At 44.5% G+C, this 17,338-nt stretch overlaps 1 protein-coding gene across 1 annotated transcript in view; it reads right to left on the reverse strand.

Moving 5' to 3' along the window:
- The window catches only part of wdr18 (WD repeat domain 18), a 112,225-nt gene extending 98,222 nt beyond the window's left edge, over positions 1-14,003 (reverse strand). The window contains 3 exon segments of the mRNA XM_042057619.1: positions 8,846-8,979; positions 12,540-12,650; positions 13,754-14,003. Of these exon segments, the coding sequence (XP_041913553.1) occupies positions 8,846-8,979; positions 12,540-12,650; positions 13,754-13,963 (455 nt within the window). The 5' untranslated portion in view covers positions 13,964-14,003.
- Positions 14,004-17,338: the final 3,335 nt, after the last annotated feature.

A 17,338-nucleotide genomic window follows, 5' to 3' on the forward strand; every position in this document is an offset into this window, starting at 1 on the left:
ACACACCCATTAACACACCCATTAACACACCCATTAACACACCCATTAACACACCCATTAACACACCCATTAACACACCCATATTAACACCAGCCAATAGTGTTAAAGTGATATCCAGTCCAATAATGTCACTAATGTTTCAAACAGTCCATTGATTAAGTACAAAGATTGTTAAACATGTTAAAAATGAACATACAATCCACATATTAATGTTCTATTTATAGGAAACAACTTAGTGACAGATCTTCATTCATCCCATTCGGGACACAGGTGTTTAAGTTAAAGATATAGCAAGCCTCTCGCTGCAGGAGGCGGTTTTCACGGTCTCCCCCTCTTGGAGACCGACTGACCAGCTCTAAGCCCATGAACTTAAGCATGCCGGCATCATGGCCCGCAGAGTTAAAATGCCTTGCGACTGATGACTTGTCATCATTTTTTCTGATTGCGCATTTGGGCTCAAAGATTCGGGTTTTGAGTTGTCGCTTAGTTTTGCCCACATAAAACAACCCACAAGGGCATGTCAGTAAATACACAATAAAAGTGGATAAACAGGTAATTCTGCCCTTTACTTTGTATATCCTGCCTGTTTTTGGATGTGTAAATACCTTTTCTGTGAGCATGAAATTGCATGCTGCACAGTTCAAGCACTTAAAATTGCTGTGTGGAATTTTAAAGGGAAAAGGAGGACAACAGACAGAGGACAACAGATAGAGGACAACAGACAGCTCCAGCATACAGACAGCAACATGCCTTGTTGAGCTTGAGCGATCGGGAGCTTCCCACCTCACCCTCCCGCCACTCACGAGGATTAAGGAACCGCCCGCCTACTCATTTCAGCCAATCACACGCAGAGGACCGCTGCAGGATACTGTTTGCAATTCCGCTCATTTACCCACCTAAGGATTCCACTGGGAGGTGTTCAATCAGAGAGTGGGAAGGAGAGGGGGGGGGAGAGGAGGAGAGGAGAGGAGAGAAGGGGGGGGGGGGGGGGGGAGAGGAGAGAAGAGGAGAGGGGAAGAGAAGAGAAGAGAGGATGTGCTGTTTGGGCCTGATAGCACCAAGTTTTTAGAGGCTCATAAATGATTAAGCCAGACGTGTGAGGAAGAGCCGAGTCCCTGAGTTCATCGATCACATCAAACATCGGAGTGATCGATGCCGACACCAGATGTGAGGCCAATCACATCTGCAGAACGGAGCGCAGACCAACAGCTCCTGCTGACAAAGCCAGCAATGCAACACACAGCAGGCAGTCTTCAGCTTCAAAACCCACATCAACACATTCTAAGGAGCATAGCATGTCCGTCAAGGAGAGGGTGCTAACAGACCACCGTTGGATGCTCTATTTGGAGCATATTTAATGTAGAGACTGTGTTTGAGTGATCCTGTCTCACTGTAGTCTGTGTTTGAGTGATTCTGTCTCACTGCCTGCCATGTTATCTTCATGTTAGCATGTTAGCGGAGCACGGTAATCATGGTGTGAGAGAGAGACCTTAGACAGGCACCAGCTCCCTGTCTCTCTCTCTCAGCAGCCTCTCATGTTTACCACCAACTGTACATTTCCACTTCTCCTGTTTAACTGCTCTGTCAGGACAGCAGGCATCTTTAATGTCATAGACTAATACTGCCCCCTTCTGGAGAGGAGGAGAACTACAGCTCCGCCATCAATAACACATGGATGCAGCCCAACAAGCAGCAGCGTTATGGACCTCACACTACAAAGCACACACACAGAAGATAAGAACCTCACTCACTACACACACAATCAGAAGATAAGATCCTCACACACTACACACACACAGAAGATAAGATCCTCACACACACACACAGAAGATAAGATCCTCACACACTACACACACACACACAGAAGAGAAGATCCTCACACACACACACACACACAGCGCTGAAGAGTAAAAGTGTCTCTGTGCAGGTGTCTGCCTTAACAAATAGTCTATTTGCTGACATTTGGGTGACATTACAAAATGCCAGAAGAAAATCCCAAAGTTGGAAGTCAGATGAGACGGCACCATCGTGTGATCTCGGAGGCAATGCAGCAAATCATGTTAGAATTGGTGTGTGTGTGGTGTGGTGTGGTGTGGTGTGGTGTGGTGTGGTGTGGTGTGGTGTGGTGTGGTGTGGTGTGGTGTGGTGTGGTGTGTGTGTGTGTGTGTGTGTGGTGTGGTTTGGTGTGGTGTGGGTATATGTGTGTGTGTGTGTGTGTGTGTGATCTTGGAGGCAATGCAGCAAAACATGTTAGAATTGGAGATCATTTCCATGCAGATCTTAGAACAATCTGCAAAGACACCAAAGAATGGTGATTGTGATGCTATCTGTATATCTGTGTGTGTGTGTGTGTGTGTGTGTATGTGTGTATCTATGTGATGCTGAGCTCATCGCTCAGCCAGCCAGTCACTGTTCTGTTCAGACACGCACGCACGCACGCACGCACGCACACACGCGCGCACACGCACGCACACTACACACACACACACACACATACATACATACAGTGGGCAGTGCTTCGACTTGGCCAGCTTCACTCGCGGTCCGCGCGTGGGATCACGCTGTATCACGCGACTTTAATTTGTATTTTTCCAGTGAGACGCTGCAACTACCCAAACAACCGGTAGATGGCTCAAGTGAGCAGGGTGTCTCGTAAAAAGAAATGGAGCCTGGAAAACCCTACACAGACTTCATTACAGACTTTAGCAGACTGGTTTAGAAATAATTTAATAGCCAGAAATATGCCTGCCCTGCAATAAAAAAGAAATATTTGGTTAACTGCGAGTGAATCCCGTTTGCAGCCGTAGAAGAAACGCAGGACAAATGAAAGATTCTGGTTTTCTCCGAGTGCAACGATGATAGACAGACATCATTTGGACAAAATATAGAGCATATTAACCTCCGTTGCTCAGCCAAATGCCTTCCTGTTACGTCCTGTTATCACGGAGTTACAGGCGATAAAGGATTTTTGATGGTCACAAGTTTACTTCATTAGCGGTTTATTTTTTTGATTATTAAAGAGTGTTTTTCATTTAAAGGTTTGACTTCGTGCTTATTCAGTAGAGCATTTAGTGCTCTCCCCAATCCCAGACGTTCACATTGCATGTTTGTTTGTAATGGATGCAACCGCGAGATACGCTTGTCATAGGCGCCGATACCGTGGATGCTCCGTCTCTCGGGCACCCACTGAAAACATCGAGCACCCACGTGTGACAGCTTACAGTCCCGGCTAAATTTATATTAATTTAAAATCAAACATCGCAGTTTATGTTAAATTCAGCATCTCTCATAATGTGATTGGATATGTTGCTGTCAATTCCCTACTTCATATACTAACCACCAATGAGAGCGTCTCTCGTATGAAAATTCCTGACACTTCCCAACTAAAGAATTAACGCAAGGCTTTGTCGGGTCTTCAGCCCCAAATGTTTAAAATGTATATAGCCCTGAATATCATTTTAAAAGTAGTCTGACAAAGCTTATTGTTTTGTAACACAGCTAAACACTGGTACCTCATAGAACGTCTATAACAGCCTAGGTGGTCGCAACTCACAAAAGTAAGCAGATAGAAAGAACTCACGCAAATCTAGCCTACAACACGCAGACAGCTTTATGCGCAGGGGAGAGGGGGCGCGCGCGCGCACTGTGCTTTATGATTGTTGGCTTCTGATGGTATCTTGCTAATTCACTGAACTGCATTAGGTGACACAAATGGTATTGCTTTTATCTTATAACTCCTTGTCTGAGCGACTACCAGGCCTATGGTTTTTAAAAGTCAGATGTTCCCTGACAAAGACATTCGAAAATTAAGAATGTTTATTGACTTGAAAAATACATACATTTTTGCAAACTCCCTTCATTCAACCCTTGAAGACATCGCGGTCTGGTGCGGTATGTAGATCGTTTCTCGTACCATTTAATTTCTCAGAATTTAGGTCTACTAGGCCTACAATAACGTCATCACCAAATACATCTTTTATTTTTAGTTGATCAACCACAAAGAGTAGGCCTACTGTGCACAGTGCACTGACGACTGTAGCAGCCCAAGGTAACCAGTTGTTGTAGATGAGAGGCAACCCCTTGTTTCAGATAGCCTGGACAACATGTTACCTGGGTGTTGCCTACATTATTAATTAATGGTAGCCTACAATAGTTAATTGATTCGCGTAACATATTAGTTGGCTCAAAGAGTAGGGAATCAGGATGGAGAGAGTCACGCGTGTGTTGCTTTTGCGGGATCGAATCCAGTTTAATGCTAGTTTTCAAAACATATATTTTTTTACATGTCTTTTGTCCAAGTGGCTGTAATGTAGCCGAGCGCTCATGGCGTATGAAAAGAGACTTCAAACCGCCTAAAACAACTTGTTTGTGAATGTCTGACAACTGCTGCAGCGCATGCACGCGCAAGGAAACCAGTAGGCGGAGAAACCAGAAGGCACACAACACCGGAACGATTTTAAGGCTATTTCGCATAGGCTACTCAATGGTGCTATTTCACACGCATTATAGCGACCCCCACTCACCGGGGTTATTGGAAGGTGTTGATAGACGATTGGCGTAGCCTACAGTGGACTAGGGCTGTCAAAATTGCTCAAAAATGACGTTCGAATATCCCCTCTAAAATAAACACATGTATTCGAATATATTGGAATATCTAGGCCATATTATTTGCGCATTATGTCAGTGATGCGCATCATGTCATCTGTTTTTAACTTGTATGGTTATTGCTTGACGGGGGATCCCAAGCAGCTTTCAGCCATAAGGCATTTCCTAATTCACCTGACACTGATATTAAAAATGTTGAAACTATTTCGGCATAGCCTAAGCAGTTTAATTACATGTAATGTTAGTTGTAAACAAACGGGCTACTTGGTGAGGCTTGGCCTCACAGATGCGCTCGTGCCTTAAATGGCAATACAAATCTTCACGATAGGCCTATTAACTGACCGCCCGATTCACGTTGGCTGGGGGGCAGGGGGGGCCATCAGTCATTTGTTCCCAAGGGTCTATGAATTGTTAACCCGGCCCTGCCCCCAACGAACGCAACTTTCCACCTCTGAGATAGCTGAAAATAAGTCTAGAGGACTCCTAACTCACTAGACCTACTTACTGTAGGCTGCGCAAACCACAAGCCTGTATTCGAGGCAGGCCTTCTGTTGAAGAATTTTATATAAATCCTGCGCTAACAGTAATCCTCCTATCCCCGCTACCACAGCTGTGGATAGTGTGGCATGCTCACGCTTTATGTCTCCTTCTTGCAAACTAGGCCTATAGCCCAACCATTTACGTCTTCAAAAAATAACAACTTGCCAGATATGCCTTCATAAATTTGGGCTTCATTCAGCATTTTGTTCTTCCACTGGAAATGACTCTTCTACATTTGCTGCCTGCTGCATCCTTTCTGTTTGTATTGTTTAGAAAATGTTTGACGTATTGAGTTAATGCATTAAACATTGTTTGCTGGTAACCAGCCACAAATAGCCTACAGATTCTTGCGTGCGTTCTCTCCAAAATGTGCCCGTTCTATAGGCTATCCAAGTGCATAAAGCAGATGTATTTGTGTATTGTACAGAAAAATAAAAATAACCTGTCAAGCAGTCAATTGACTACATTGCAGTCAATAAGTAGTGCAAATTATGAAACCAAAACGTGGGTCATAGTTGTCTAAGCCTCTGCTGTGAGGCCAAACCCATGAACAAAGACGCATTGATATCTGCAATAGTTTTTTTTTTTGGTGAAACAAGCTCACAGCCGAACAAGTCATACTGAAGGGAGAGGCAACTGGCATGTGATCTCCCCACGGGCCAATGGATGTACAACTTTTCTCCTGTGCCTACGATATTTAATCCAGTGTTTTGTCAAGTTGCAAAATGCTATTTCTTTTTAACAAATTTTACTTTTACTTTTTGTATAGGGTCCTATCTTAATTGCTTTATAGTCAATACTCGACCAATGGCTATTGCATCTGTCTATTGAAAGTGAGAATGTGGCATTTGATATACTGTGTAGGCTTCATAAAATAAAATAAACAGATTGCTAATGGCCTACAAGCTGATCTGGGGGGCATTTCCCGTACAACTACGGAGGTTAGTTTTTTACTAACAGGATGCATCGTTCAACTAACCAACATGTAAGTTACGACTGTTTCCCAAAACTGTCGTACTTACATAGTACTGTAAGTTTGGACCATGATAGTTTCCAAACTTCAGTAGTCTGGACTAAGGTGGTTAATGACGTTTAGCAGCACGTGAACGGGCACCTGCACATACTTCTGTGGTGCATTGCGTTAAGGCCGGAGGATGACAGCCGCCGTTGCACAGCAGTCACCAGTCCCCTGTCCAAGAGCTTGAATCTGGTTTAAGACGTTGACAACAATATTGACATTGTTGTTTACCTAAGTTTATCTTTTGTGCAGATCATATTATCAAAATCAGAATCAGCCTTCTTGGCTTGGTTTGCGTAAACTAACAAGGACCCCCCTCCCCATGAAAATCAAAGGCTACATATTCTCAGCTGACTCGTCAAAAAGTGCGCACCACCTTATTATTATCTGCAGGTGTGTGACTTTTACTTACGTGCACATGGCTGCAAATTGACTTTTAATTGTATGTATTTTCTGCCTTGGGCATTTTAAAATATGGATGTATGGTGGTTAGAAGTGTAAATATCAATTAGAAACCTAAATATATTTATAATTATTAATTTGCAAACAAATAACTGGCGTCAGTGACGTCTTTGACATGAAGATCCCTGGAACTATGCTTCTAGCATTCTACCACAGGTCGAGAGGTGTAGTTGTAACTACACAACTTTACGATAGTGGTTGCGAACGTTCGTTGCTACTATGGTTTTGGGAAACACTAACGTAGTGGAACGATGCATTGGACTATGTAAGTTCCAAATATGAATGTAATTCTGCGGCATAAAGCAGATGTATTTGTTTATTGTACAGAAAAATAAAAATGACATGTCAAGCAGTCAATTGACTAGGGCAAATTAATTTATGAAACCAAAACGTGGGTCATAGTTGTCTAAGCCGCCAGATAGTATTAAATCGGCAACAACATTGTTTTCTGCAGAAGCCTACCCAAGGCTACAGATTAATTCTGAACAGTTATTTCTCTACTGGCTCAATTTATAACACCACTGTTTTGATTTGCGTAGTTGCGTTAACCCCAACACTGACAATAATGTAGACAGCAAATTTCGATTTCGATTTTCGTTACCACCGTGTAGTCAAGCCTTAAGCCATACCCAAGTAGCCTAAATCGAGGTAATGTTTAATTATGCATGATTTATTTTGTTATTGAATTCGTAGGCTGGGATTACTCTCGGCAACAATTATGTTTAATGGTAGATCCTGCTTTTTCAGAAGGGACCGCAGGCAGAGCGATGTACAGTGGTAGAGCGACGCACAGTGGCTGAAAGTGGTACTAAAGCTTCACGCATCTTCACGCCGCGTAATGCGCGAATGAAGTGGTCATTTGAAAGCGATGCCCACTGTATTACACACACACATATATTACACACACACACACACACACACACATTACACGCACACACGCACACACACACACATTACACACATTACACGCACACACGCACACACACGCACATACATTACACACACACACAGCACACACACACATATTACACACACATTACAGACACACACACGTTGCACACACATTACACACACACACACACACACACACACAGACACACACACATGTAAAGTTCAGAGCAGGCAGTCAGACATGGCACACTGCCACCGGGGTATAGAGGCAATACATTGGCCTGTGGGGTGGGGGGGGGGCAGGCAGACGCTGGGGGGGAGGGGGGGGGGGTGTCACATGGCTCTCTGTATTACACAAGGAGCTGCTCTGCTGGTTTGTCCAAGCGATACTACAGAGTCTTCGTAAAGGTAAACACACATAACCACAGCTCACACACACACAGAGACTATGCCATAAGAAGACACATCACACACACACACACACACACACACACACACACACACAGGCTATGGCGTAAGAAGACTACAGAATAGAGCGTATGCCTGTCCTACATCGTACGTTTGTTTCATAAATGATGGGCCAATGTCTCTTTCTCTCTCTACTGTTAAAGGCAACATCTCTGAAAGCCAAATGCACAGAGTGACTGTGAATATGACTTGTGAAAGAGGGCCGACATTATTACCTCCTCAGGATGCTTCCAGCAGTGATTCCATATCGAGTTTTGCCCAATGCACTCAGATGGTGTGATGGTGTCTTAACAACTTAAACCAGGGTGGGGTCTAGTGACTCCTCCCCCCACCAGGGCGGGGTTAAGTGAATCTCTCAGTTCAACTCAGTTTTGTTTGCTACACACAGAGAGGTTTGATTCAGGCCCCTCTACTCTACAGAGCCCAAGAGATCCACAGTGATGGTGGCAAAGAAAACAGGTCTTCCAGAGAGAAAACAGCTCTCGTGTTCCAGAGAGAAAACAGCTCTTCCAGAGAGAAAACAGCTCTCGTGTTCCAGAGAGAAAACAGCTCTCGTGTTCCAGAGAGAAAACAGCTCTCGTGTTCCAGAGAGAAACCTTGAGCAGAGTCCAACTCAAGAAGAGGGAACCTTCCTGCCTGACGCCTGCCCTCCTGTGTCAGGACAGGTCACTACATCATGTTGCATGGTGATACTGCACTTCAAACATTAAATTAATTGATTAATTGAAATTGACCTCTGATAACCTATGATGACCTCTGCTGACCTATGATGACCTCTGCTGAGCTATGATGACCTCTGCTGAGCTATGATGACCTCTGCTGAGCTCTGCTGACCCATGATGACCTCTGGTGAGCTCCTACCTGACCAGACTCCAGATGAGCGCCAGGTTGTCCTTGGCTCCAGAGATGAAGTGACTGCTGTCATCGGTGAAGCGGAGGCAGGTCAGGTCCTGGTAGTGGCGGTTCAGGATGGCCAACAGGTTGCCCGTGGAAACCTGCAGACACCACCAAGCGCAGAATGAAACTCAAGTTGTGTTACCAGGGCAACCTACGGTAGATTCTAATTAGAAGCACGACTATAAACGTGTTGTGTTTAAGCAGGCAGGCAGCCACTTACAACAACCGGACAGACATAGAGGAGTATACAGACACTGTAACCTCTTACATCACCAAGTGCATCGATGATGTGACCCACACAAAAGACATCATCACTCGGGCTAACTGGAAGCCATGGCTGACAGGGGATGTCCTCAGGCTGCTGAGGGCCAGAGACAAAGCCTACAGAGCTGGGGATGAAGCTGGCATGAAAACAGCGAGAGCCAACCTGTCCCGTGGCATCAAGGAAGCAAAAAAGGAATACACTCACAAGATAACCACCCACTTCAAAGATAGCAGGAACTCACAAAGCCTATGGCAGGGCATTCAGGCCCTCACGGACTACAAGCCCGCGCCACAGAGCTGTGAGAGCAACATCCCTCTGCTCAACAACCTGAACCGCTTCTTTGCTCGCTTTGAAGCACAAAACAGCACCTGCCCACAGAAGACCCATCCCCCTCTACATGAGCAGCCCCTGTGCCTCTCTGCCGACAGCGTGAAGAGGACACTTGCTGCTATCAACACCCGTAAGGCAACAGGTCCAGACAACATCCCAGGTCGTGCGCTGAAGGACTGTGCAGGGGAGCTTAAGGATGTCTTCACAGACATCTTTAACACTTCCCTGAAGCAAGCCATCGTCCCATCATGTTTCAAAGCTGCCACCATCATACCTGTGCCGAAGAAAACTGCTCCATCCTGCTTCAATGACTACCGCCCTGTGGCACTGACACCCATCATCATGAAGTGCTTTGAGCGGCTTGTCATGTCACATATCAAAGCCATTCTCCCCCCCACCCTGGACCCCTTCCAGTTTGCATACCGAGCCAAGCGGTCTACAGAGGATGCAATCTGCTCTGCCCTCCACCCAGCCCTCACCCACCTGGAAAAAAGAGACTCATATGTGAGATTGCTGTTAATAGACTTCAGTTCTGCATTCAACACCATAATACCACAACAACTCATCTGCAAACTTGACAAACTGGGACTCAGTACCTACCTCTGCAACTGAACTGCAACTTCCTCTGTCAGAGGCCCCAAGTAGTACGTGTTGGCAACAATACCTCAAGCAGCATCACACTGAGCACAGGGGCCCCCCAAGGCTGCGTGCTCAGTCCGCTGCTCTTCACCCTGCTGACGCATGACTGCACTGCAACCTACAGCAACAATCACATAGTGAAATTTGCTGACGACACAACTCTGGTGGGTCTCATCACCAAGGGCGACGAGACTCAATACAGGTTGGAGGTCGACCATCTGACCACGTGGTGCAGGGACAACAACCTCCTGCTGAACGTCAGCAAGACCAAAGAGATTGTTGTTGACTTCCGGAGAGGTCACACCCAACACCTGCCACTGACCATCGACGGTGCTGTGGTGGAGAGAGCGAGCAGCACCAAATTCCTGGGGGTGCACATCAGTGAAGACCTCTCCTGAACCACAAACACTGCATCACTGGCGAAGAGAGCTCAGCGCCGCCTGTACTTCCTGCGGAAACTCAGGCGAGCAAGTGCTCCACCAGCCATCATGACCACATTCTACCGAGGCACCATTGAGAGCATCCTCTCCAGCTGTATCGCTGTGTGGGGCGGAAGCTGCACTGAATACAACAGGAAAGCCCTGCAGCGCATAGTGAACACAGCTGGAAGGATTATTGGTGCTTCACTCCCCTCCCTGAAGGACATTTACACCACCCACCTCACCCGCAAGGCGACCAAAATTGTGAGTGATGCAAGTCACCCCGCTCACAATCTGTTTGATCTACTGCCCTCGGGGAAGAGGTACAGAAGCCTGCGCTCCCGCACTACCAGACTCACCAACAGCTTCATACACCAAGCCGTAAGGATGCTGAACTCTCTCCCTCCTCTCCCCCCTCCACCCTCAGCTACATAACATCCTGGACATTGGACCCAAAATGGCCGCCTGCACTACTCCACTTGCACACTTGTACACTTTACAACTGGTGTTGTTGTCCTGAAAACACAACACTTCTGCTGCTCTTACACAACTTGCACCACTATGCCACTTTCTTCTTACTTAGGTCAAACAGAACTACCCAAGCCTTTTATTGGCCTGAATTTGCACTAGTATTTTTATTGACTGTCTATGCACAATTTCAACCACATTTTGCTGCTCTTATTTTTTCATTATTATATGTGCCCTCTTATTTACTTATTTACTTACTTTTTTATTTACTTATTTACTTACTTTTTTGTTTACTTGAATGTTATGTTTGTCTGTGGACCTAAATTGGTAAAATATGTCTTGTCTTCACCGTGGGATAGTGAGAAACGTAATTTCGATCTCTTTGTATGTCTGGAACATGTGAAGAAATTGACAATAAAGCTGACTTTGACTTTGACTTTGACTTTGACTTTGTGGCTCTGTCATTTGGAAAGATACATTAACTAACTGTACAAGTTCACATAGTTGTAATAAAATACCAGATAGTTCTTGTACAATTTCAATCCCTTGGCAATTTAAATGTACGTCCGCCCATCTATGTGTAGGATGGTAGGAATGACCATCACTGGGCCAAACTGCCCAGGACAGTAGGAATGAGCATCACTGGGTCAAACTGCCGAGTAGGAATTAGCCATCACTGGGCCAAACTGCCCAGTAGGAATGACCATCACTGGGTCAAACTGCCCAGGACAGTGCATAGTTCCCTCCAATTCCTGCACGTCTGTCAACTTTCGATTTAAAACAAGTTCATAGCAATTTATTAGCGACAAAGAATGACTAGATAGACCAAGACACAACTTTTTATGCTGGAATTACCATGAACTACCACTACACCTTTAAAGGTGCTCTAAGCGATGCCACGCGTTTTTAAGGCTAAAACATTTTATGTCACTCACTGCAAACATCACCTAGCCAACCGCTAGCTGTCTGTGTCCTGAATACACTGTAAAAAAGCGTGACCTCTGTGGACAGCCCAGGCTCCAAGAACGGCAACAAAAACAACCTGGGCAAACCTAGCCCATAAAAACATAAAAAACTGTTCCAGCAAATCACAGACGAGATTCGCGTTTAGGAAAGTTTTAATTGCACGGGAGCAGCACGGGAGGGAGGGGGAGGAAGTAGCGAGTTAGCTCTCTGTTCTGTTTGAAAGTCAACAGAAGTGATGTTACCCAGCATCGCTTAGAGCACCTTTAACAAAAAGTTGATGCCTGGCTTTGGTATAAGTCAATATTCTCTACAACGTGTGTGTAACAATGGTCAGTTTATTCTAGCCTAACACCATGTCCTAATAGGATCTGAGCGAGCAACTGTCTTGTATGTCTGTCTACACTGAATCCTTCAATTATGCCCTTCTAACGTTAGGTACATGTCTGACCTCTCAAATTCCACAGGTAAATGCATGATACCCCACATCCCACAGGTAAATGTCTGACCGGTCACCTCCCACAGGTAAATGCATGATACTTCACATCCCACAGGTAAATGTATCATAGCTCACCTCCCACAGGTAAATGGCGTCGGCGATCCCCGCCAGCACATAGAGTCCGTCAGGTGAGGCTGTGAGACAGGTCACGATGCCAGGGCACACGATCTTCTGCTGGAGCTGGTCCTGGGAAGCAGAACAGACATAACACACACAAATTAAGTTACTTACACACACACACACACACACAATTTAAGTTATTTACACACACAAATGAAGTTACTGTCCTTGAAAGACATGGCATGCACATGTAAGAGAGTCTGGATAGAGTCACATGTAAGAGAGTCTGGATAGAGTCACATGTAAGAGAGTCTGGATAGAGTCACATGCACATGTGAGAGAGTCTGGATAGAGTCACATGCACATGTGAGAGAGTCTGGATAGAGTCACATGTCAGAGTCTGGACAGAGTCACATGTTGTGCAGCACACAGACATCAACGCCAGTCCAACTTTATTCATCTGATCACCACCATAACTATTCTTTCACACAAACCTACGGGCATTTGTAGGAGTTTGAGGCGCTTTGGGCAGTAACCAGGTACCAGGCAAACAAACACTGCATCGCCATTGAGATCACATAGTAAGGTGCAATGAAAGCACTGTTTTTATAGCTATCCATGTCTTTTCACTTCTGGCTCCTTAGCTATACATTTGGTCACTATAACAAGTTATTTGATGTCTTTTGAACACTAAAAATATCGGAGGTATCCAATGTTGACTTACTCCAGACTAGATTTTTTATGTTAATCACTCCTATGATGTATTGCTATTGTCTATCCAAAGTAAAGTGCCTGTTTTGAAGTTAACTGATGGTCAAATCAACCAAAAATCCGATATTGCTTGCTCCTGCAAGTAGTCTGTGACGTAAGCTTGTGTGAAAGAATAACCACAACAACAAAAACATTAACAACAACAACAGACACATTACTGCCAAACTTGACAATTTGATACTGTAAATAAAAATAAAAAATCCACAAGAACCAAACAGACGGTTAGATCACGGTTTTCAATCATGACACTGACACTGACAGTAGGCCTACTTTTCACACACACATGCGCACATGCAATATGGATATTATTGTGTGAGTGTGACCTACGGAAATTTACTCAAACTGACTGAGATTTAAGTGCAACAACACTACCAGAAAGTGGTGCGTGTTAGTATACATCTGATGATAAGAGTACATCTATCTCAGCTATGTTTCTGAGAGAAGCACCGTTGCCGTACCTTCCTCTGGACTTCCCATACGTTGATGAAGTTCTTTCCCAGCTGTGCTCCAAGAATGTATTCGCCATTGAGGACAGTAAGGGACCTAGACGAACTGTTTCCACCTCGATAGGACAAAAGATTGGTCCCTGAATGAAGATCGAAGACTGCACAATTCCATAACTGGCCACTTGAATCGGCAGAAACCACTACCTCCATGGGCGCCGACATCTTGCTTGAACAAAGCGCGCGCGGCGATTACTTTCGAACGTGGATGCGCTGCAACGTCGAGGACTATATACGTCAGCAGCCCTGACAGTGGTGGACTATGGGAGTTGTAGGTTATTGTAGGACTCTTAAAACCTTTTTTCTAAAGCTTTGTGAAATTACCAGAGATGGCAAAAGTACTCACTTCCCATACTCAAGAAGAAATACAAAGACTTGTGTTAAAATACTATGGTAAAAGTAGAAGTACTGATTTAACTTACTCAAGTAAAATTAACAAAGTACAGGCTTGGAAATTTACTTAAAGTATAAAAGTAAAAGTAGTCTTGTGAATGACAACCAGAGGGCAGTGTGTTCTTTTGGCCTACCATCAAATGCTGGACATCTTTAAAAAAGCTAAGATCCTGTAGTTTCTTAGGAAGCACGGCACAGAGTTACAGAGCTACAATATTGTTTTTTCTTTCTGCCGGATAACAAGAATCTCTGACCTGACCACATTTCAGCCCTTGATCACTTGACATGATTCTAGAAACACAACTGAGCCCTTACTTGTGAAGCTGTGTGCAAAAGTTGATCAATATAGAATGAAAAATTAGTACTTTAGACCATTATTTGCCAAGGTATGCTCATGCGTTTTGTAATGCCCTAAACTCCCCATAGGACTTCTGGTTACCCAAAATGCATACTGACAATAAAAGTATGCATTTCTGAGGTTTCTTGTAGACTATTTGGATTGTATGTCAGGTTCTGATATAGAAGATAGATAGATAGATAGATAGATAGATAGATAGATAGATAGATAGATACTTTATTGATCCCCAGGGGAAATTCAAGGTCTCAGTAGCATACAGACAACACACACACATTCACTACAGCAGAAAAAGTAATTAAAAGTATATAATATAAAAACACAACTAAGCAATAAGGACAGTAGAAGATAAAGAATATACTAAATATACTAAAATACAAATTATACTAACTAACACTTAATCTAAATCAATTCTAAAAACAGTATCCACATAGTGGTGATAAATCAATCTAGAGGCGCTTGCAATGACTGAGGTAGGGACTGAGCCTGTGATTCTCTGTGCATAGTGAGGTAAGGTAAGGTGCTCTGTGTGTGTGAGTGTCATGGTGATAGTGCAATGGTGATAGTGGTCAAGGTGATGGTCATGGTGCAAATGAGTAAGTCCAACAGTGCAACAGTGCAAGAATAAAGTCTATATATCTATATATATATAACTATTTTAAGGAAGGTATAAGTGTGGCCACAGTTGGCTGTGGCATGGAGGGAGGGGTTGTGCATATGTGCTAATGTGCTAATATAGCACGCAAACAGTGAGGCAGAAAGACAGTGGTAAAAAGTGGCAAGTGGACAGACAGTATCCAAACATGGAGGGGATGAAGAGGCAGACAGACTATGCAGAATGACTACAAAATGGAATAATTACACAAAAGTCTCTATTTTTGCATTTTCTTTGTTGGCTTCATGGATGTGTATAAGATGGACTATACATCTGCACAACTAATATTGGATAAAACAACATTGATATTTAATTCTTATGGATTGTGAAGCATCAGTGAGTTGGGTTTGATGCAGGCGGCAGCTAGTGGAGCTCAATGTTGCAGGATGTTGCAGTACCCAAGGAGATACATTTAGACTACTAGTCATGGCCACTCATTAGTTCTGCAGGACTATAGGAAACACGCAGTGCCAGGAACATGGAGGATCTAAAATCATGCTTTTAAAGCAACACCAAAGAACTTTCCCTCTGTCGCACGCACGCTATTTGTTTATCCAGCACCGGGTTTGCAAATAACGATGTCCACAGACAAGGTAGAATATTTTGCATGATTTATAAAAGTACGATGTATTGCGACATCAGATGCAAGTCAAATTTGTAGTTTCTTATGTCTCATTCCATCGAACTACAGATCCGCTACCCGATCTGGCAAACTTACATAGTGCGGTTATAGCCGATAGAGGGCCGCAAAGCAAATGCAGAATTGCCGTTCACCCTGTTACGAGTTGATGAACCACTGAAACGATTTTGGAAACATTATTTTAAGGTATTTGGTGTTGCTTTAAAGGGATAGTATTGTGTACTCTAGAAACATGACCATATTAAAATGATATTAAAACATGACGATATTAAAATGATACTAAAACATGACAATATTACTGTAAAATTATATTAAAACATACAACAAAAGATATTAAAACATGACGATATGACCTGACCAACACAACACCTGACATAACTGGAATCACAACATTAACACCACAACATGAACAACACTATGTACAGTAGCTCTGACAGTAGGTCATCAATACTTCTTCCTGTTTCATTTCTACTGGCATCCCACACGTACACAACCCACTTCATTAGTTCACTTGGCTCCTTGTGAACAGGAGGCGTAAACTGAAGAGGAAAGCATTTAAATATTTGTGTCTGTGTGTGAGAACTGAATGTGCTGTTGACCTCTCCGGTAGAGCAAACTTGCTCTTCAGCGCTGTGTGTGTGTGTGTGCGTCTGTGTGTGTGCTGTGTGTGTGTCTGTGTGTGTGTGTCTGTGTGTGTGTGTGTGTGTGTGTGTGTGTGTGTGTGTGTGTGTGTGTGTGTGTGTGTCTGTGTGTGTGCTGTGTTTCTGTATGTGAGAACTGAATGTGATGTTGACCTCTCCGGTAGAGCAAACCTCCTCTTCTGTGTCAGTGGCTGTGTGCTGTCAGCACATTGTTAGCGTGTTTGTGGCAGACTGTTGAAATGCATTTTGGCAACTCAAGTCTCGCTCTCTGCACAACATGCAACTCCTCCTGCTGACTCATAGGCCTGGTATAGTCCTGGTGTCCCATAGGCCTGGCTGGTATAGTCCTGGTGTCCCATAGGCCTGGCTGGTATAGTCCTGGTGTCTCATAGGCCTGGTAGGTATAGTCCTGGTGTCCCATAGGCCTGGTAGGTATAGTCCTGGTGTCTCATAGGCCTGGTAGGTATAGTCCTGGTGTCCCATAGGCCTGGCTGGTATAGTCCTGGTGTCCCATAGGCCTGGCTGGTATAGTCCTGGTGTCCCATAGGCCTGGCTGGTATAGTCCTGGTGTCTCATAGGCCTGGTAGGTATAGTCCTGGTGTCCCATAGGCCTGGTATAGTCCTGGTGTCCCATAGGCCTGGTAGGTATAGTCCTGGTGTCTCATAGGCCTGGTAGGTATAGTCCTGGTGTCCCATAGGCCTGGTATAGTCCTGGTGTCCCATAGGCCTGGTAGGTATAGTCCTGGTGTCTCATAGGCCTGGTAGGTATAGTCCTGGTGTCCCATAGGCCTGGCTGGTATAGTCCTGGTGTCCCATAGGCCTGGCTGGTATAGTCCTGGTGTCCCATAGGCCTGGC

The sequence above is a fragment of the Alosa sapidissima genome, chromosome 12 (assembly GCF_018492685.1).
Source record: "Alosa sapidissima isolate fAloSap1 chromosome 12, fAloSap1.pri, whole genome shotgun sequence".
NCBI classification, from domain to species: domain Eukaryota; kingdom Metazoa; phylum Chordata; class Actinopteri; order Clupeiformes; family Clupeidae; genus Alosa; species Alosa sapidissima.